This window comes from Stegodyphus dumicola, chromosome X2, assembly GCF_044657685.1.
Source record: "Stegodyphus dumicola isolate Sdum_Otavi_A_Nest chromosome X2, ASM4465768v1".
NCBI lineage: Eukaryota > Metazoa > Arthropoda > Arachnida > Araneae > Eresidae > Stegodyphus > Stegodyphus dumicola.
The window spans coordinates 131,283,406-131,306,808 of record NC_140781.1 but is presented as its reverse complement, the minus strand read 5'-3'; the positions used below and the strand labels follow the sequence as shown (position 1 = coordinate 131,306,808).

At 33.7% G+C, this 23,403-nt stretch overlaps 2 protein-coding genes across 8 annotated transcripts in view; one reads left to right on the top strand and one right to left on the bottom strand.

Annotated features, from left to right (window-relative positions):
- LOC118198526 (zonadhesin-like) overlaps positions 1-23,403 on the bottom strand; it is a 314,579-nt gene that overhangs the window by 155,488 nt on the left and 135,688 nt on the right. For both annotated transcript variants that reach the window (XM_085809500.1, XM_085809501.1), the window contains exons 22-29: positions 22,422-22,498; positions 15,942-16,038; positions 13,890-13,972; positions 11,409-11,508; positions 7,683-7,765; positions 7,400-7,496; positions 5,950-6,126; positions 2,401-2,577 (exon numbers count right to left, since the gene is read on the bottom strand). In XM_085809500.1, coding sequence (XP_085665626.1) covers positions 2,401-2,577; positions 5,950-6,126; positions 7,400-7,496; positions 7,683-7,765; positions 11,409-11,508; positions 13,890-13,972; positions 15,942-16,038; positions 22,422-22,498 — 891 coding nt within the window. The remainder of the gene's footprint in view (positions 1-2,400; positions 2,578-5,949; positions 6,127-7,399; positions 7,497-7,682; positions 7,766-11,408; positions 11,509-13,889; positions 13,973-15,941; positions 16,039-22,421; positions 22,499-23,403) is intronic.
- LOC146992913 (general transcription factor II-I repeat domain-containing protein 2-like) overlaps positions 1-23,403 on the top strand; it is a 285,508-nt gene that overhangs the window by 174,956 nt on the left and 87,149 nt on the right. Inside the window, exon 3 of one of the 6 annotated variants that reach the window (XR_015039097.1) lies at positions 1,249-1,833. The exons of the other annotated variants lie outside the window; for them this stretch is intronic. The gene's annotated coding sequence lies outside the window, so the exon portion shown is untranslated. Of the gene's footprint in view, positions 1-1,248; positions 1,834-23,403 lie in introns of those variants that run through there. 6 annotated transcript variants of the gene reach the window in all.

Genomic DNA, 23,403 nt, shown 5'->3' with positions numbered 1-23,403 from the left:
TGAAAATTAAAAAATAATTATTTGACGGTGCGCTATAGATTGGCGTTAGCTATGATAAAAAATTCTATGGATTTCGAAGGCGACTGAGTGAGTCAGTCACCCTCGAAAGAACTTCCTTCTTAAGAAGGTAAAGAATTTTGTTTTTTAGTCCTTAAGAAGAGGGACCTGTGTCAGTTTGTCTTCGAAGTGGATAGCGTTTTATGTAAAATCTAATCAACATAAAGTTGTCTGGGGCCTAATTTTTATATTTTGCAACCTCTTACACATAGATGCTTCAAATTCTAAAACCTGAGAAGTCCAATATAAAAATCTCTAAAACGATGGTGCGGAAAATTTTATATTTATTGATCAAACTTTAAACATATTTTAACAACAATTGATATGTTCTGGTTTTTTAAGAATTATAAATTAAAGTGTTGATTTTAAAGTGCGTTCATTGCTGCATTTTTAAAGCAATTGTTATTGCTTTGTTTATGTAATTCGCAAATCATTCATATTATGTAATTAATTTTATCTGCATTAAAATGAAACTCTCAATAGCGGTAATACGTCTGTTTATTTATATAATTTTAAAGAGAACTTTAAGAAAATTCAAAGCTTGAATAGGTAGACTAAGGTAAAATTTGAATAATTTTGAGTTTCGAGGGTTTCTGACCCATTACTTTACACCTTTATAGTGAAAGCGGTAGAGTAAGGTGTAGAGTTCAGAAAATTACTTAACTGTACATTAATTTTGCCTGATACCCTTCTTAGTTTTACGCCATCAACTAAGCAGCAGAACGGTATTAAAACTTTTCATATGTCATTGTTCGTTCTCTGAAAATTTTATGAGTACTTGTGGGTAATACTAAATAGCCATATTAACTATGACCGATAGGTACACTAATCATAACAAGTAATGCAAACTCAGTTTTGTTTTTTATATTGAGATTCAAAAGTTTCTAAAGTTCAAAAAGAACTTTAGAACAAGCTATATAAACTTTATTGAAACACAATAACGTGTAAACAAACAAAAAAAGTCAATGAATACGTTTAAAACTAAGCAATGAATTATGATTAAATTAAAATAGAAATTATAAATGAACATTATCGCGAATAAAAAAAAAAAGGACTTATCTAACACATAATCTCCCGTCGTTATATTCACCTTTTTTTTATAATTTTCGCTGCATGACAATGTAGGAAATCTTCAATGCGAAGAGAAGATTATTTATTTACACCTTAATCAGGAATTTTCATTCGTTGCAGGTATAACAGAATTACTTGAGCATGGTGCAGAGCAAAATTTCTGGATCTGAAGTTTAGAAGCGAAATCAGCAAAAGAGCGGAGAAAGGATTATTTTTCTAAATTTTAATTTGGCACTTCTATTCAATACAGGCAAGAACAGAATTACCTGAGTATAGTATAGACTAAAATTTCTTGACCTGAAGTTTTACAGGTGAAATCAGCACAAGATTAAAATAAATAATTTGTAATTTTCCAATATGACTGGGAACTACATAACTGTTAAAGCCTTTCACATATTGTTTGAAAAAGAAAACTTCATAATATTTTTCCTTAAGCATTAGTTTTATACATGTGCTTCTACTAATTACACAATATCTCAAATTACGACAAGAAACGTTATGAAAACAGATTCGTTACTGTAGAGAGCGTTCTTCAATCACAAAATCTAACATTTTATATCATCTTTACAGTGAATAAATTTGAGACAGCAAAGTAATCATTGTGCTTTAAAAAATTAACCCAAAATATTACTTAAACTTTCTTGCAAAATTTGGGAAGATATTCGAACAAGCTGACTAAGATCATCTTTAAATCTAAATCATATAAATCAGCTAACTGACTAAAATCATCTTTAATACCTGTTACTAATCCAATTTCAATGTCGTTCAAACAAATATATTGAGCAATTATGAAATAAAAGCTTTTTTAGTAGTTAATGATTACGTAGTAAATATATCATCACTTGTTAATAAATTTGTAGTTGGCCCCAAGAAATTATCAATCACTCGTATTTCTACGAATTTCACTCTTAAATGCATGAAGCCATTTACATACTTGTATAAAGCATAATGAGTTTTCCTTAATCGAAATATTTTGCTTCAAGTATTCATGTAGAAAATTCCATTTTATATTTAAGAAACCTACTATCCATACGACAAATACTGTTTTCATAAACTCTGTACCTCATTTTGAGAATTTTAAACTGGAAATACGTATTTAGGATTAATATTAAAATGAAAAACAGCTGTAACACATTTGTCAGACACATGGTATAATTTGCCTAAATATCATACTTATTAGTTGGAATTAATTTATTTGTAGCATTATAAACTTAAAAAATAGACATCGGGAGAAGAGCGAAAAATGAAAAAGAGTTGTAAAAAATAAAATACCTCTGCATTCTGCGCAGCAGACATCAGGTTTCCTAACTGGATGTGTGCACGGTACATCACATAAAACTCTATCGCATTTAATTGCGCCTTCATCACAGGAGCATATTTGGCAAATATCACTGGAATGAGTCCATTTTTGGCCATGTTCTATATATTGCCCATTGCTGTTTAAACAACCTGGTTAAAACATAAATATCAGAAAATCTTTTGACTTGATAAGAACAGGAAAAGACTTAATTGAACATAATATGCAGAATTTTTTCATTCGGCCTGAATATAATGTAAAGAACTAACGGCGAATAACTTCTCAAAATACCTAAACTCTTTAATAAATTTAATGTCAAAGTTCAAATTCTTAAATTGTGTAAATAACATTACATGTGTAAACATATATATACATAATACATGTCTATCTACTTACCTCTCTGCATATATATATACATACATATATATAAGTGGAAAAATTAAGTGACGTCGCTGGGTAAAAGAATGAGGATTCTTCTTTTCACGCCACAGAACATTTAATAAGTACATGAATCAATTGTTTAGCCCCCCTTGCGCTACTTAGACACAAAGAAATTTTGCATCTCTTGAGATTTAATTACGGTTATTTGGCGCCTTCTCGCGCTCACGCAATCAGAACAAATTTCAATCGTCGGCTCCTTGACGTAGCTCGAACAGTCGGCATCGCTCTCCCTCAGGTAAGCAGGCGATGTTCTCCGTGTCATGTAGGGACTTCTGGTGGCTGCAAAACTTAGCGCGGCCACAACTCGGTAACCTGACCCACGTTTTTGGCCTCGAAAGCCCAGATCAGCAGCACTGGTACATTAAGACAGCAGCTGAAAAATACTCGTAAATAAAAAAACACGAAAGGAAAAGAAGAAACGGTACAAGCTGTCAACGGTATAGACCAAGAACTTTGCCTTAACTTTAGACCACCTCCATATTGCGTTCGTTATACGGCCACTAGGTCATTGACGTTGTATTACCTATGCCTCTTCTTCCTATTGTATGTTTTTCTATTCCTTTCCTGAATACTTTGATTCTTTCTTGCTTCTTCACTAACACCCTTTCTACTTTTCATCAGAATATTTGAATTTTATTCTTGAGAATTGAGGAGCTCAAAAGCGAACTCTTTGTGATTCTGCTCAAGACCCGTTGTACATCCGGAACGTATTTATACAATGTGGTAGAATCTTCTGTGGACAATTTGGATAGGACTGGACTCAAAGTCAGATAATTTCTTTCTTCCTGCCCATTCCTTCTAGGAACGCCGGTAGTTGTAAATATATGCTGGGTATTTGCGTACAGTAGTCTCCAAAGACTTTAGAGGTAAAAGCCGTACCTTTATAGATTATTACACTCTAGGGATTACTGAAAGTTAATTGTTGCAACTTCAGCTTCTGCAGTGCCTCTTGTGTTGGAGTAGATTTCACTGGGTAGAGCCATATGAATTTTGTATACGCGTCAACAACGGTCAGACGTTGGCTGTAATTCTTGTTTATCGACAGGCTATAAAATCAGTGTGAAAAGTGCTCAAAGGAACACTATCTTTTGGTATGGGGTTCAGAAAACCCTCACCCTTACCTCGTTTTTTGTCGCAAAAAATGCATTCTACACAATTTGCGATGACTTGTTCAATTCGTCTTCTTAGAGGAAGAAAGCCTGCTTCTGTAGAAGCAGTATAGGATGTTGCCACTTTAGGTGTTAGAGAACACAGCTTCAAACTTTTAGGCTAGCACTAGTGTCCAACGTGTCGCAAAGACGTTGGATAGTAAATGTTTAGATGTCCATCAGATCTTATAGAATATCCTCTGATACTTTTTTTAGAAACTTTCATTGTTGCAGCGGTGTCTTGCACATGATTTTGACGCTCGACTCCTGTTCTCATTTCAGTTTCTTGCTCGCTTTAAGGCCAATTCAGAATGGCCTTAGATTAACTTTTGAACAGAAGAGTGTGTGTGTGTGTGTGTGATTATGGCAAAGCCTCGAGGGCTATCTGCCTAAAGGGAGGGATGCCTTCGTGGAGGACTTTCTAAGGGAAACTGGCTCGTATACACGTTACACATGGGGAAAACCACGAAAACACCCATGCAGCCAGCCCGTTCGCGGGATTCGAACCTCGGACCGAGCTACCAGTGTTCAGCGACTTAACCGCTCGGCCGCTGGTGGGCTTGAACAGAAGAGACGCATTTCCATTTGGATGGTGCAGCGAATACTCCCAACTGCCGAATTTGGGAACTAGAAAAATCTGCGCCCTATCTTAGAGTTTGCGTTGCTTTCACCAAAAGTGACGTCATGTTGGGGATTTTCAGCATCATGTATTCTCAGCCCGCACTTTCTCGAGGAATTAAAGTTCTACTGGTCCAATGACATGCTTGATTAGCCAGCAGCGATACGCATCGCTTTTAGAGAACGAAACAGTTCCAGCTCTGCCAGTTAAGTCCGCCACAAAATTTCACAATTTTCTGATTACTGGTTTTGCTTGTAGGCAGCTTTGAAATAAGATTCTTTAATTATGGACATACTGTGTGTGTGTATATATGTATATATATATATATGTGTGTGTGTGTGTAAATTACTGTTATCATATGAATTTCCCAGACGAGGTATATTTAATGTACTTAGGAATATTAAGGTAATATTTGTAACGATCAAAGCAAAATATGCAAAATATACTGTCATGTTCTCTTCGTGGCGAAATGCCGTTTGTAGAGTCATGGCTACTTTCTTTTCAAGGCACTTGCGTTTTCGGTAATATTGCTGGCCATGCAGGCCGATTGGTTATTGCTGCTTTTCTAAGATTGAACTGCTGACTATAAGCATATTCAAGTACATAAAATAAATTAATTTCTGTTGCCAAATATTAAACTTGACTTCACCTCTTTTTTAAGGCACGAAACTGCGCCCACTGGTATTGTATTTCACTGTTAGACATTGCACCTTTTATGTCAGACTTGCTCCATTTCTATACCATTATAAGCACTCTTATTACCCTAATCCTGATGTTTGACTACCTCTTGACACTGATCATGTGCTGAAAGATGGCCTGTATTTGTTCTTCCAGCGACTGGAAATAAAATTGAAAAGCTCATCGTGTGGAAGAGCTGTCTAATCAATGATGCTTAAGATGCAAAATGTCTCTGTTATATAGCAAAATTATCTCTAAAGTTCCACCTTAATTGGTTAGTCTTTCAGATAGAGACTTTGACCCTTGTTAACTGAGTGAAAAGACTGGCCAGGTTCTGTCTATTAGTGGGCTATTTAAACTAAATCGGAAACGTTTGTAAGCATTTGCGTCCACAGCTAAATTTTTGGCAGATACTCTACGCGGAAAATTTCTTTCTAGACGTTCAAGTAGGTTAAACTACATTGCAAAATTCATAGAACATCGCTTCTGAAATTCAGGTTTTACTTCAAGTAAGCATTAACGATTTAAATATAGTTAAATTTTACCTGAAGCTTGGCTTTAGATCTCAAATTAATATCTTTAATTTCAGTTTAGTTATCATCAGTTAGTTCTATTTAAAAAAATGGACTTTATCAGACCTTTACACACTGGACAGCAAGATCCATACGGCAGCTCTGTAGCAACGCAAAGAAGTTTGGGACACGTTTCTCGAACACAAGTGATGTCCCCCTTTCTGCAGATGCATCGTGAACATGGATCACCTGGAGGAGAGAACTGCATCTTATCCAGAACAACATGGCTATTGTACTGGCAGTCTGAAAGTAAAATAGATATTTTAACGCACCTATCCAACAGCAATTATGTCAGTAAGAACAATGAATCTTTTTTTTATTAAGAAACTGAAATGATAATTTATACTGAGCATTATACATAAAATGAGCAATAATTAAAAATGTGAATTATATATTAGACACTGCAGATGAAATGATAACAGTTATAAAAAGTATTGAAAGACAATGTTATACTAAGCGTCAATTTGAACACGAAAAGATTAAACTTATACCGCGAACATTAGCTACCTTTGTCATTTTACAGTAAATTATTTCGTTTCGCCTTTTGGTTCATTTGATTGTGATAAAGCACCCGAAAACTATGTGCCTAAAGGCAGGGATGCCTCCGTAGGGAAACTGGCTCGTGTACGTGTTACACATGGGAAAAACCATGAAAACACCCATGCAACTAGCCCGTTCGCAAGATTCGAACCTCAAACCGAACTACCAGTGTTCAGTGACTGAAATACCAGTGACCGCCCGCTCTGCCGCTGGTGGACGCCCACAGACAGAAAGAGTTCATTTTATTATTCACGAGAAGCTAGAAAATTGAAATTGATTTGTAAAAGATTATTCGCTATGTATATTAAAAAGGCTTTTATTTTTAATTTCAAGTCCCAGGTAATGTCTGTTTTATTATTGAACTAAAAATCTAACTGTATATATTGGATCTGACGACCATGTAACAAATAAACCATGTTTCAATTTACTTTCAAAAGGGAAGGAATTAGATTTTTAATTATTTCATATCAACAGTGAGCAATGTCTGCGTAAAGTCGAGATGTTTAATGTCGATAAAGTTTTGTGCTAGATGTTTTAACGGTCTTTTTACAGTTGTAAAATTTAAAATATCTTTTATAGGAAATTGGGCTGTCTTGGGTTATGGCGATTTAGTGAGACTATTCTTATGTAAATTTCTGAGTGTGCTCAGAATGTTTAAAAAATCTCTGATTAAGAATCGACATGACAATTCGATTTTAATTATAGTTAGGTGTTTTTATAATGCAAATAACTCCTCAGCTGCAAGTTGGTAACAGATCTAAGAATACGCATTATAGACATCTGACAAATAAGTTAAATATAACTTTCAAAAGAAATGTCATAGCAGAATAGGTAAGTGAAATAAAAGCAGGAAGTGCGGATATAGAAAATTCGAAGTCATTGGTGTGTTTTAAATAAAAGTGCAATGATCTCTGTAGAAGTAACCAAATCTATATGCCCAAAATATGTGTATATTTAAAGATATATATGTATTTACCAATGCATGGAGAACAACATGCTCCAGCTGGTATAACTCCATGCGAGCACTTTTTTTCGGAGCAAATTTCTTGGTAAGAGCACATTACAGATCCATCCTAAAAAGAGTAGAGCTTCCAGTTACATCGCATAAAATAGAACTCATTGTAAATATTTAAAAACAAAAGTATATATGCTATTTCAAAATTCTTAAAGAAAAATTTTACAGCGAGAGATTTTTAACATACTAAAACTGGACAAATTTATTAAATTATGAAATCTTATTTACTCAAAAGTACACTTACGAGACATGTGCAACTTTTGCAAGCATCATCAGAAGGTTTCCAGCTCTCGCCGTTAAAATATTCCCTATTTTCATGAAAACATTCTGTAAAAAAAAAATTCAAGTTATTTGCAGAACTGATTGAAATGTTTACGTAAAATTAAATACTGTAAGCAGTATATGGTAGAAAAGAGCATATCTGAATTTTGATGCCTATTGAAAAAAGAATCGATGAACCTTCATGTTAAAAAAATTGTTTCGTATTGTCAAATGAAAAAAAATTATTGTCATTAAAACATGATTTTTATGAAAAAATATTTTATTTTTAATATTATTACATCTTTATCATAAGAAGATGATAATTGTGATTATTTTCTAAAGTTTCATCACAGATTCGTGTACTGAACTGGAAGAAGCTTTAAATGTTAAATTAGTTTCATTTTTAAAAATCTCGTTCAGAACTTCTGAATCTCTACATTCGATTATATCCAGGTGGAAAAAAGATAGCTTTCATCAAAGTTTGATTTGGATTCAGTAGTAGAAACTATTAGTTTTTAGGAGCCGAAAATATGCACATTCATCTACTGCCCTGGCGGGAACTAAACTGTGGATCTTCATTTGCTATCTCGAACGCTATATCATTAGGGCAAGAAAGGAAGGAATGACATATTATTTACAAATCGGAGCCTAAAAATTTCCCAACCGGAGCTGAGCAATGATGAAAAATGCTTCCTTGTGGTCGTTATCTTACATAGTGATTTTAGATTTGGTTGACTTTTGCTTTTAATTCGCAAGATTATTTAGCAAAAGAAATTTGATTTCTTAGAATGCTCGTTTTCTGCATCATACGTGCTCAGGCTGCAATATAGCCTGAGCCCGTATTTAAACATCAACTGAGCTTTCTTGAAAACTAAAAATACTAAACTTCTATATCTCTTTGTTTAATATTTGCATCCTTTTAATTTCATGTTTTTCTGTTTAGTACAAAGATATACATTAAACGCCTTTTAATAAGAAGCTATTTTGTATAGAATCGGATAACATGGAACAAGAGGATGCAGTAGTTATTGCTTCAACTTTATCTGTTTTTTTTTTCAATGACAAACTTATATCGAGCAAGTGTCCGACCACTAGACTGGATAAGAGGATTTGAAAAAGTCAAAAGTGCAATGTTAAAACGAAAAACCAAATTATATTATGATAATTATAATGGCAGCAGTGAAATAAACAAGTTGATGAATTTCCTAATGCACTGAAGACTTTCAAACAAATAAGCATTATAGTATCTCTGGAACAGAACAGCAAAACCATGAAAGTAAAATGAGAAGTTACACTTATAACTCCAATGGGGCAAAAAAACATCAATGTCATTTACTTGTAAAGAACAGCAAATAAAAGTTATGATAGGTGGATTAAATAAGGATGAATATCTCTCATGATTATTTCACTCACAAAAGTCAGATGTTCCATAAAATAAATTTGAATAAGATCGTTGTTTTTAAACTTCTTTTAGCTAAGAGCAATACCAGTTTTACAACTAGGCTAAACTAAGTGATCGTCTAGGAACGCCAAGATACGGGTGCGCTTCCTTTGCTCATAAATTAAAAATTGTAAATTGTTTATTCCTTTCTGCTGTTAACTTCCAATAGAATAATGCTTAATTTAATATCATCTGAATAAATAAACATAATTCAAAGTTTAATTTAATTATAAAACAATAAAAAGGTAGCATTTTCTGTGGTACAGAGGACATTTTAAAATGTTTCCTAAATATTCTCGAACAGAAAAAGGTAAAAAATGAAACAATTATTTCATCTTTAAGAAGCTGAGAATAACCGTTTCTGTGTCTAAAAGCAAAACCTCACACGTCAGTTTTGCATCTGAGCTTGCATCGTCAGCTAAAAGAAATATATAAATGGCTACATCTAGTTCAGCTGTAAGTATGAGGACAAAAGTTTTATGTACCACTGATACCTCCACACAGGTCCCGCTTAAACTGAACTCGAAGGTCACCTCAGCTAGACCTTCACAACATTGATGTTCTGTACTCCTTACAGGTGAGTCAACATTTAGTCTACACGATGAATTTCTTGGTTTACTGGGCTAGTGAAGGCTTGTAAACTACTATTAGGAAGCAAATACGGAAAATGTATGTTTGTTTACAAAGACGCTGCTTTGATGATTTGGGCAGGATGGCTGTTGGCAACTGCGCCACATTTTCTCTCGCAGTTCCCTGTCTGCAGGTGTGATATAAAAGCCATATCCTTATTGGGTATGTCGACTCATTTCTTGTGGCCATGTATCTTCATGCCACTTTTAAGAACGACAACACGTTAATACGCACAATTCGCTTTGTTGGCCACCACTTATAGGAAACGCTTAGAAGATTTAATTTCAACTTCACGATCCCCCGAAACCTTTACAAGCTCAGCATATATTTGCTTCGCGAACGGGCATAGATATCCTCATTTACCGTAGATAATCTCATTACTATAGATTTACGTGAATCAACGCTCTTGGGATTGCTTCTCGAGTAGAAGTTATCCCGTTAAGTTTTGACAGATTTACACCAATAAAAGTTTTTTCAGCCCAGATTCAAAAGGTGTTTTTTAAATCTTCTGTTATTTAACTATTTATTCACAATTTTGTTTTTCATTTCTCCGCGCTAATATCTTTTGTTATAACTAGTGATATATGACAGCTTTAATGAATTCGATTAAATGCATTTCTTTTCATCCTGTAAAAGCAGAGAACTTTTATCTGATATACACGTATTTGGGCAATTAGACTTAGAGTTTCCACGTGGTTTCAGAAAGAAATCCACGTGGCGAACGTTCTGGAATGTTTCTTTTCCAGCCAAGCTGTGATGTCACAAGGCCAAACGTAGATATTCTATAGTGTACGAGTATAAAAGAGGCGCGCACATTGTTGTATAAGAAGATTTTGCTTCTTGAAATATTCGTTCGCCTAGTTCCTGGGAGCAGTGCGAGTTGACAGGATATTAATGATGTTTCTTTGACGATTCTGATTGTTAATAGTTTTTTTGTTTGTATTTTAGTTCAGAAACATTCGTGATAGTATATGATATTACAAAACAGTTGTTTCACTTCGTTGGTTAATTTTTGCATTTGAATGTAAATTTGCAACCTGCTCACAGGTATATCCTGCTTGCCAGTAAAAAGATAGGGCAACCACTTGCAAAATCGCTTTCTGAAACAAAGATCTAAGATATCAGTTCTCAATCTGGTCCTCAGGGGCTCTTCGATATTCACATAAGCGATATAGAGCTATTCTCTCCGAATTTTTTTTACCAGCTCTCCCGTCATCTAGAACTTTCTCAGCATCTTTTACTATAACTTAGTTGGGTGGATGGACTCACTTGGCGTGCGTCATATTGCCGGGAATCATTTCCTAATTTAAAATAGCGCAACATCTGTTTTAAACTGCAATAGTGGCAAAAGGAGGAGGTATATTTCTCAAATATGTTGTTAAATTCTTCTAATATTCTCTTGGATTTAGCACTTTTACAAAAATATATATACGTGCAGCCTCAAAATTTATCCTATTCAATGCGTAAGTTTCTAGCATTACGAATATCTTTGACACCTTTCTTTTGCGCGTATCTGATTACAAGAGGGAGATTGTTTTTGACTTAATATATTAAAAAATACATAACTTTGAAACATAAAACAATAGTGAGCACATAAGCCTTCTCTTAACATATAAAGAAGAAACTGGCAAAACATACTTGGACACATCGGGCAGCATCCACCAGGAGGAAACACAGGACGTTCGCAAGAAGTATCAGGTTCAGGGCAGGTAACAGGAAGACAACGTACAAGTCCTTTCTAAAGACAGTGTGCAGTGAATATTAGCTTTTGCCCAAATTCAGCGTAATACAGAACAATAATAATATTACGAGGGCAATCCCAAAAAAAAAGGTCTTCTCTATTTTTAGATATACAAAGAACCGTTTATTTCTTATAATTGCTACATCACTAAAGATTGAAGAATGCTTTATTTTTCAACATAATCGCCATTTCGGTCGATGCATTTTTGTAGACGTTGTGGCAGTTTTACAATGCCCATGTCATACCCGCTTGCCGCCATGCCCTTCAGGAAGTGTTGAGGAGCTTCAGGAGCATCCAGATGATCCTCCGATCTTTACGCATTTTACGAACTCAACAATCGCGAAACTCAACGAATACGAACTCAACAATCGCGAAAGTTGAGTTCGCGATTGTCTCGTCGGCAATTGACGGCCTCCCGCTCCTTTCTTCGTCATGAATTTCAGTACGACCGGCTGGAAACTCTCTACACCATTTGCGAACGTTTTTGATATCCATGCACGACTGTCCATACACTTCCGTCAATAGGCGGTAAATTTCAACCGGTTTAACGCCTTTTGCGTTCAAAATCGAATAACTGCCCGCACTTCGCACCTGGCGGTAACGTGTATCGGGAGCTCCATTTCGAATGGCTGCCAAGCCAAGACTGAGCATCCGAGGGAAGCGCCTGCGTGCTTATGTGGTAGCGGAAAAGGCACCACTCACAACAGTGTTGCCAACAACCATATTAAAATTTTCTCTACATCCCCAAAAAATAGGAGACTTTTTTTTGGGATTGCCCTCGTATTATGATTTGTTTATGCATATATTCGCATTATTTCAGGATATTTTGCAAGATAGTAGTGATGATGCTCATAAGCAGGTAAATGAAAAAAAAAAAAAAGAACGTAATATTTTAAATCTGAAGTATAGAATGTTAAATAGAAAAGGAGCTGTATTTCCGAGATATATTTTTCTAAGAAAGATCTCTGCCCTGTTCCGTATAGGGGTTAGTGCTCCTCGCTGCTTGCGCTTGAATCCAGGGGAAGGACTTGATGTTTGCAAGTGCATAGTGTCTGTGTGGCATAGGGTCATTCAAACTAGGAAAAAGCCGAAAGCCCTTTCAAGTGGTTTGTTGATGCCATCAATAAAACTGCCCGGCAGGCACGATTCTAATTATATAGATCTTTCTTTCTAATTCTGGTGTTGTCTAACTATGACCTGATCAGTGATCTACTCATTAACCAATTAATAATTATTCCTAAATTTTGAAGAGTGTCCATGTGGATGATATCATTTTAAAAGATCCTCGCCAAAGTATGATGAATTACTGAAGAAGATTGCATCCGTTGAGGTTAAATTTTCATCTCAGAACCAGTTTTACAGTTGTAGAGATTTTTCTCACAGCTATAGCCTCCTTCCCATACACAACATAGCTTAGCCTCTGAGGCTGAGAATTTCTCGTACAGGAAATGTCAGAAATGGAGTTAACTCATCATTTCATGACAATACCCTAATTGCAAAAATCACACAACTTAATGTGATTTGGATACACGATATTACTAGCTACATTTCGATAAACAACTACCCGTCTACACCACCAGTAATATCTTGCAAAAAAAATCTTAAAATAAAACGGCATGAGATCATGGGGATCCACCCACTATCTAAAATTAGGCCCACAATTCCAGCACTTAATATAAAGTGCCTAAAAGTTTTACGTTATAATTAAAATTAACATAAATAAAATGCATTCACTAAATGCAGCAATTTTATGTTGACAAGGCCAAAGATGAGGATTGCTGTATTCATAAACACTAGATTCATCAACTTAATATGGCATTTAAATTTTAAATAAACAGCTGTTCACAGTAATTTGATACATTTTTGGAATCGTGCAATAATTCCTTCAAGTTTAACTAACCAACGCTTCAGTTTATTTCACGTACACTAAATCTCCATTTCACAGCTAATTTCAAAATCTAATACTATTTTTTTCCAAACAAGGCCCTAATATATAACCTTAATACTATTATCATTAATTAAATAAAGTAAAATACTCGAGGACTGTATGCCTAAAGGAACAAAGCCTTTCCAGTGTACTTTTTAAGGATATTGGCTAATATTTACCACACCCATGGGGAAACTACAAAGATTCTATTTGGTCAGTTCGTGCAGTCGCTGGAAAGCTCGGAATTGAAGATAATTACGTCAAAACAATAAAAACAGTTTCTCCAATAAAATTGCTGCTTCAGTTCAATTTACATTAATTATTTAACAGCCTATCATTTGTCGAGTTATTAAACAACCTGACATATTTATTTGAATTATAAAACTGTCATATTTGTTTGTCGAGGGTAAGAGGTAAACTAATTCAGCAATAATAGTCATAACCTGATTACCTTGCAAGAGCAATTTAAACAAGGATTGAAAGCTGGCAGGAAAATGCTTCCATCTTTATATTCTTTTCCATCATATTGGCATCCTATAAATCACAGCATATAAATAATTTTAACATTCACATATATAAAATAATAGAAATGGATGCGTAAGCTTTGTTGCTCGGAAAATTAAACTGCATCGGAATAAATGCTTAATAATGACTTAATTGCATAGCAGAAATTAAACACCAATCAACAGATTAAGTGTTTTAAGGTGTCCAAGTATGTCCTAATAGTCGATTTTGATGAAATTTTTCAAGACATTTTTATCACTGTATTTTGAAACTTATACGTTAAGCTTATCAAAACTACTGTCATATATGTTTCTGCTGTAGTTAAAAGAATTATTCTACTGTCTGTGCTGCTGTTAAAATAATTCTAATGTTCTTGTTCTACGCTGTGAACCGAATGCTTTTGTTTAAGAACCTGGAATGTTGATGTCTAAAGGTACAAAGACTACTCTAAATAACTTTAAAATGATAATTTTCATTTGCTTACTTTTAGTGATGTTCGAAAGATGATTTTAAACCTTTCTATTTGTTATTAAGGGCTCGGTAACGAGATTAATTTTGCAATTTAATTTTCATATTTGGCAACATTTTCTTTTTCTTCTGTTTGTGTTTGCGTTTGCGTTACATTAAACGTATTTTTTTAAAAACTTGATTTTTTTTCAATTTTTCTGTTACGAAAAACCTTTAATTTACGATATTACTACAGTAATATTATGAAACTTTCTACAAATATTCTATGAAATGCTGTGAATTAAATGGACTAAAAGTTTAGGATTACTTGCATATATAAAGTTTTTTTTAGACAATTTTGTAAATGAAAAGAGAGAAATTTCGCAAAAAATAGCTAATGAAAAATATAAAAGTAAAATCATGATAAGTATTTTTGTGGAAACATTTCTAATAATTATGAAATTTAACATATTTTAGCCCAAAATATAAGAACAGATAAAAATTATACTTTGATAATATGTTTATCACCTGTTTCTATTATTTTAAGTAGTATTCTTCTACAGAACACAAATAATAGATTTATTTGTACTATTTTCCACAATTTGAGTGTCTAAAGTAATTAAAAATGCATGCACTTTTAATTTTTTAAAAAGTGATAATTTATTCAAAGAGTATGTTTAAAATTGCTTATTTCGCTAACTTTTGCAGCATATTCCTTTTTCTTAATCGTTGAAATAGTATTGATAATATTTATATTATACTACTGTTGGAGTAAAATGTATGTATTTTTGAATGTTAAGAGTTCGCTGATATCCTGATATAGATAGATAGGAAGAAAGTAACAATTTATAATCAGAAAGAAAGTAACAGTTTATTGCAAAAATTCATTAAATAGAACACAATAAATAGTTGTAAATTTGGATAGAGGACGCGGATATATTTTAGCTAAGCAATTATACAATTTCTCGCATATTAATCATGAGAAATATCGTCATTTCCTCAAATCACTCACACAATAAACTCTAAATTGTAATTCAGCTAACTCTCTTTGAACCGCTAAATTACACAGCTGATTAGCGACTAACTAGCATTAGCTTTCGAAGCTGCATTTTTATAGTCTAGCACGGGCATAGGGAAGTTTCAGAAAAAATCCGACATAGGACTTCGAAAATATGTTTTCCGGAAACTTCCAAACAGCCGCCAAGTTAGAGAGAAATCACCGCCGTTTCGTTAAAGCCCGTGGCAACATATTTGCTCATATATCGCGTTCTATTTAAGCTATTTTTAGAATTTAAAAGTTATTGGGCTATGAATAAAAAGATCTGTGATTCTATATATGAAAAAAAAAAAAAAAACCTTATATGCAAAACGTGTGGTTTCAAATTCGATTAAGCAGAAAATAAACCCTAAATTAATCATTCTTAAAGCAGCAAATAAATAAAAGTAAAACAGTATACAATATCACAATAATGCAGGAAAGCAACAATGCAATCAAAGAAAATTTGAGTATTTACAAATATTTAAAAAACAGTATGATTAAAAGTGCACACACCTTGATTGCAATTTGTGCAGCAATGTTCATATTCACTTCGAAGAAAATTGCACAGGGAATGAGAACAGTCAATTTTATGGCAGGTGATATTCCCTTTCTACTAAATAAAGAATAAGCACTTTTAGCTAAGCAATACTAGTATTTCTTTACTTCAATGATGAGTTAGGCTATGTATATAAAAACGGGTAATTGATTTATTTACTAATTTATGCACACAATGTTTTGGCACGGTCTTAGTTATATACGTTCTCCCCAAATTCCCATGCTTCTAAACATAAATTTCCAAATGCTTTATATTAGGTAAAAAATAAAAAATAAAATAAAATAAGAACAGCAAAATAATATTAAATTAAAACTATAAAAGTTGTAAATTAGTAGTAATATAAGATACTGAAGATAGGGGCAGTGTAAATACTTTTTAAACATTTTAAACATAACTTCATTTCTTATAATAAATAATTTTATTCGATGGATTTCTTTTAAACCTATGAAATATTAAATTTAACATGAATTTCAGTACAAAACTTTAAGTTAAATACGTTATCTGTAATGACGAAATTACTAACAAAAACTTGCACTTCCTTTCGGTTTTCAGTGTGTGCTTGTCCTTAAAACACCTTTTACAGTATGCGCTGAATTATCCTTTTATAACCTTCAGTGCTAAAAACTTAGCATTTCTCGGAACTGTGTATTATACATACTTTCATTTATTATTAAATGATCCAGCTATAATAGAAAAGGTGTCAGATTACTTCGATTCATGGCAGCAGTTATAAATTTCTGGAAACAATTTCCGGCAGCTATAAAGTTCTGAAATTTATTTGTGTGCTGGAAACAAGATTTAGAAACAATTACTGGAGAAAATTCCGGTGCGTTGCGGCTGAAACCAAGGACTGATACTGTTTCTCTACATAGTAAAAATTCTCGAAAAGTAAATTTAAGAAATTGACATATGGAACTGAAACCCAAATACGTTTTTGCTTACAAATTTTTTAAATAATGCTGAATTAAGCAATACTTATATCAGGCTCAAATAAAATAAATGTTTTTAAATGTAAAAATAGAAAAAAATATCAGAAGTGTTTAAAATGACAGAACAAAAATTCTACATATACGAAGAACTTTCCTTAACCCCTCTTGTAACTTTTTCACTAGCTTGCGAAGAATAACTGTTTCGAGAATAACTGTACGTCCTAATACTCAGAAATCCTAATTTAATATATGTACTCCCAAAAGAGCTGAATAACACTAATGATGTTGATATGGAATGCAATGATAATGGTGAAATGATTTAGATCCCGGGATTTTTTTAAAGAGAATATATTCCTGATATATATGATACATGCTTTTAGCAAATGCACCTATGCATGTAACCACTGAGTTAACTCCATAATAAGGAAACTGACTTCAAAAGTTTGAAATGGAATTTTAACAAGGGATTATGAAAGCTAAAGAAAAGAAGCAATTGCAAATTGCCATGCTATGTGGGCATGAGAGCCAGCGTGTGAAAGATAACCGTTTCTAGCGCAATGATACAAAATAATGGAAACTCTTGAATTAACTAAAAGAGAATAAAATTCATAGCCTTGAAGAGATGGAACGCATATGATCTAACTAAACAGTCTTCTTTAATTCCAAATTGAAGATTCTCCAGCAATTAGCAAAAGTAACTACAGTAAAAAACCTAGATTCGACGTTACAAGTAGACGCTAATTTCTGATGAAGTATGAGGTATAAGTGATCATTCTGAAGAGTTTATTCCGCAGTATTTGTATTCTGTTACATCTCATTTAGTAGCAGTTTCCATCTCCGATATTGCGTATGTATAACAACAGGCATGAACGATAATTTAATGACAGGCATGATATGTCTTTTACGCCATTAATCTATGTTCAAAGTCGCTTTCGATCCGACCAGGTAGCAATTGTTTTCGCCAGTAATACGTACGTAATAACTGGTCTAATAACAAATATATAATACGCATTACGTCTAAGTTCGAGTCATTGTCGTAAAGGACCTTAATCTTGAAAATGGTTTAATATGCTTCTCGTATCACTCATTGGTAAAATCAGTAAAATCCAATAATCCGGCATTTCTGTTTTGGCATACCGATGATCTTGCATTCTTTTCATTTATGTTCCTACTGTAAGATGGCGCTACTATCATTAGTAATATCCGGAAAGGCTCGGTGGCTAGTTCACACGTTTTTGCCTTTTTCTGTTAGTCCTTTACACCGCTCGCCATTAAAATTGCAACACCAGGTAGGAATCATCTGACGAACATCAAAATCACGTGAAAGGAAGAAGAGATTGGGATATGCAAATGATTAGTATTTCAGCGCATTTAGACGATGCACGAGGGAGAAACGACATCTGAAGAACTGCATAAAAGAGAAGTTGTCTCGCGGATTCCTCACTTGAAAAGCGCTTTGAAAGGTGATCGGTGTCTGCTCAGAATATCGTGTTATGCCTCGAATAATAAGAAGAAATGCTTACCAGCAAGTATCCGATTCGATAGAGACAGGATCGTTGCCTATCGAGAGTGTGAATATCGTTCCGTGATATCGCGGTCGACATCCAAAACCGTCATACGAATATGGAATCATTGGGCTCCTGAGGGTCATACTGGACGGCATGGAGAATCTCAACGCCCTCCCATGACTAACGCCAGAGAAGATAGACATATTGTGAGGTCAGCCCTGCAAAACCGTACGACCACACCGCGGACCATCAGTCAGGAAATGGGCATATTTTGCAGCACTTCCAGTATCAGCTCGTAAAGTGCGTCGAAGTTTGCAGCAGCGAGGACTATCAGAAAGACGACCATTACTTCAGCTTCCCTTGACAATGCAGCATACAGAGAGACGGCGACTTTGGTGCGCCGAACGACAAAGCTGGATGCAGAAGTGGCACAATGTCATCTTTTCAGGCGAGTTCCGGTTCTGGGTGCAGTATTCTGATGGTTGTATATGTGTCTGGAGCCTCCGAGGAGACTGCACGTCGCTTATATTCGATATCGGCATAGGGGCCCTGCACCTGGACGCCTATTCTATGATCACTGGATCTGTCTACAACTTGAATATGAAAAAAATCAGCGGCGAAAACATATACAAAGCCACTGTCTACTTAGTACGTCAACTGCACAACCCTGATTGACGACGCGGCAACACTTTTTTGCGCGCTTTCTACAAGTTCCGTACTCAGAGAATATAGGATGTCGGGCAGACCTGTTTTTCACTAGCAGCGACATCTGGCGGCCCACAACTTGCTGTCGACTCTCGTAGCGTAGAATAACCGTCCTGGGGTGAAGGTTTAGGCAGCCTTTGGGTACACGCATGCTCACCTCCAGTTCGGATCGACTTTAACTAACAGTAAGATTATCTCGCCAATTTAAGGCTACCATCTCTGAAACATAGTTTAACACGTCACCAACAACTGCTTTTCTCAGACTTAATACGACAACCCTATTACATTCTATTACTGAGCACATATACAGTTCCGGCATTCCGTTTCAAACTTTGCAACTAGTAATTTAATTTTAATTTACTTTCTCGCGTTGTACCTTAATTTGTATATAAGTCACTACTTTTAATTAAAAATAAAAGAATGTATTTATTTTTCTTTTAATTTAGCTTTTGAATCTAATATAATGTACTTAAAATGTACTTATTTGTACATATTTCTATTAATATCTTCTTCCATATATATTACTTTGTGCAGATTTCAGTGGTTTTTTTAATTGTTTTTACAATATTATGAGAGTGTCGGGGAATGTTTTTCCTAAAGTGAGAATATCGTTTATTTTAGTTCTTAACGAGTGCCTTAAATTAAAAAGAATTTATCACTCATTTTTATTTTAGATTTTGTTTATGACAAATATTATGGCTTAAGCAGACTAATTTCTTTCTAATAATAGAGTTTTGTTCATAACTTATATTCTAACTCTTGCAAAATAATTAATTTTATTCTTACTTGGAAAAAACATGAAACACTCTCATTTAATTTGGTTATTGAGATTTAATAGTGGATTGGTTTGTTCCCCCGGACAATTCAAGTAATCTACGATCAATGACACCACCTTTTAAATACTTTAAATTTTACTTTTTATTTTTATTATTTAAAATTTTTACTGTTCAAAATACTATTTCTATTTAGCTTTTTAATAATTTTTACTACAATATAAATCTAAATAACATTAAATGTTGTCTTAAAATACTGCTTAAATTACTGACTAAAATTTATTCCAATAATTCTTCGTTTTAATTAAATTTCTGTTCTTTGAAGATGATATACGAAAGAAACTTTTCTAATAATAATATATATATATATATATAAGTTACATACTGTTCTACATAAAGAGGGCCTTCATTGAAAACTTTCTAAGAAAGTTTGGCTTGCAGTTAAGCTGTGCAGGAGGAAAATCATAAAAATAATCTTGCAACCAAACCATTAGTTAGGATCCAAACCGTGTCGAACTACCATATTCAAAAGTCCTAAACATGCGGCTGTTGATGAACCAATGTTCCGTAAAAGCTGGTATTTCCCTTTGGGGCTGAAACCTTGTATTTTCTGGATTATAAAATATCACTTAACAGTGCTGAAGTTCATTTGCTTGTTTTGAAAGCTGAAGCATTATTTAAAATGAAATGAAAAGTTAGTATTTTATTTCCTTTTAAGAGTTGCTTAAAAAGCAAAATACAGTGAATCCTTGCTCTCTCCTCCCGCAGAGGACATTTCTGAAAATATTCAATACCTCTGAAAATGCACAAACATCAATATTGATAATTATACTAATATTCTGTAAGATGGCCGCTAGTTCCTGGCGCGCTAGTGACGACACAAAAAGCAAAAAAGGAAGGACACAAACAGTGAGACAAAACATGTTTTATTATGTTTAGTACAGCAGAAACCTACAAATAAGAACAAAAACAAACAAGAACTGTCATTAAAGAAGGTGTTCGAAATTACGAACCCGGACGTGATGCAGGCCCCACAACTCCGCATGGAAGATCAGCATCACGAATAGAAGATGCATGACGCGCGGTGAAGATGCATAAAACGGTCCGGGTCGTAATTTCAACACATTCTTTGATGATGATCGTTGTCTCTTTATGTTGTTTTTTCTTTGTTTTGTTGTACTACGAATAATAAACATGCTTTCCCACCCCGTTCATATCCTTTCTTTCATGACTTTTGTATCGTCACTACCGCGCTAGGAAAGTGTTTCCGACCATGCATTCCTATATGACTTCCCATCGTCTAGGTGTACTCTATCTCTCCTGAAAGTTTATCTATGCTGTACTGATACACCCTGTATATACCCATCTATTATTCTGGGAGGTAACTTTAAATTACTTTTATGGGAATATACTATAAACATTTATGAACATTCTTCAATGAATAAAAAACGATTAAGAGATCTTTCAGTAATAATATTAGAAGGGCAAAATGTGTGTTTATTGGACATCGAAAAGTTAATTAAAACGTTTTCTGCTCAAAAGGAAGGATATGTGAAGATTTCAGAAATGTAGGAAAGAGTTATCTAACGAGAAAAGAAGTCAAGAAACAACAACAACAAAATTATGCAATTATATAACAAAATTAGGATGATAAAAGATAAATTGTATGAAAAGTAATAAAAGCTGAAAAATGAATCTGATTAAGCACTTAAGTAAATGTGTAATGTATTGTACAATGAGAAAGGATCAGAAGAAGTGTGACTGAACTAAGCTTATTTTTTATAACTTTTAAATTTTCCATGCAGAAATTCTTAAATGTATTATGAATTTAAGTTTAGGGAAAATATACCATACATTTCGCTTTGTTTTGCTGAAAATAATATGCAATTCGCTTAATATTATATATGTGTTACATTAAATTTTTAATACATTTATGTTCTACTTGACTATTGAAAACTGCATTACTTTTAAAACTATTAATATGCAAAAAAATTTTACATATATACTTATAATCTTTTGCTTTAAAAATAAAGTGATTAGTAATAATAACTTATTAACAGTCTGATCAGGCCACAGAAAGTATGATTTTAAAAGACACCCCATTAGGAAGCTTCCGTGTCTGAACTCACGGGAGGGCCGCGAAATTTCTTAAGGTGGCCCTGTACACAGCATTCATGTCAACTAGTAGTACATGTTTTAAAGTACTAAATACTATTGTAGCGACTAAACTGCTCAAAAGTTAGCAGGTTTGGATTAAAGCCAATAAATTTATAATAATTAAAAAACAATAAAGCTTATTTATAACGAAAGAGGTTTCTTTACAGTTTTCTTGATATTAATGATTTTTGGAAATTTTAAAAAGAGCCTGGATTCAAAACAAGACAGATAATAAAAAGTAATACTGTTATGTAAATGCAAAGAGATAAGTGAAATAAATAAATTAAAAGAACCTACACTTAAATAATTGAAAACAATTTTCATTATGAAACGGACAGAAATCTGCATCAGTGCAACACTGTTACCTGACATTTGCATTCCATGCACCTTTCAGGATAGAAGAACTCTTCATTTTTGACGTAGCTTCCTCTATATTCACAATCTAAAATAAAATTCAAATTTTTACGGAATAATATTTGTTATCAAAATATAGTTGACTAATAAAAAGGAAAACTATCTCTATTAATCCATCTAAACGCTGAAAAACGATATGGATGATATGAATAGTCTTACATATGACACATTATATTCTGAAATATTTTAAATACCAATATTTTTTCTTACAACTTCGACGTTTCCAAGGATACAATTAATATTATAAAACGCAATGATAAAAAGAATACTATTAATTTCAAAATAACGGAGGGAAGGGAATAATAAAAACTGATAGTCAAGTATTTATAGTCTTATTACAATATTTATTACAGTATAAAATATTTTTTACGGCAGAGGAATATTACTTTGGTCTTGGCATGCTGCCTAATTTTCCTGACGATTGATTTGTTCTTTTCTTCTTCAGTGGATCCTAAATACACCTGCCACTGTAAATGTTTGAATCATTAACTTCTTGTACTGTCATTCGAAAAGGTCGTTTTTCGTCTCGCTCGGAGCGCACACCTGCGTTTATACGACTGGGGATCACACCTGCCATTCTGCAGATAACAGCTGCTATGCCTGTTTACAAGCAAGTATAACTCGTTAGATCGCTTTCTTGTTTTTGAAAGTCTATAGAAAAGATTCAGGGTCTTTTAATACCTTACAGCTTATTTAACTCTCTCATTTTCCTATGTGCACATGACATCTAAGGATGTCAGTTCTTCTGTTCAGCTAGGTTCTGCGTTTGCGCATATAGCGAACATGAATACCTCTACTACGGCACCTGATACTTCCAACAGCAATTCCACAATTGTGACTTCTGAACCGCAATTAATTCATGTTTTGAGTAATAAAATTACTCTATCTAATGATGCCTCTTCAACCAGACAAATTGTCATTGATATTGAAAAT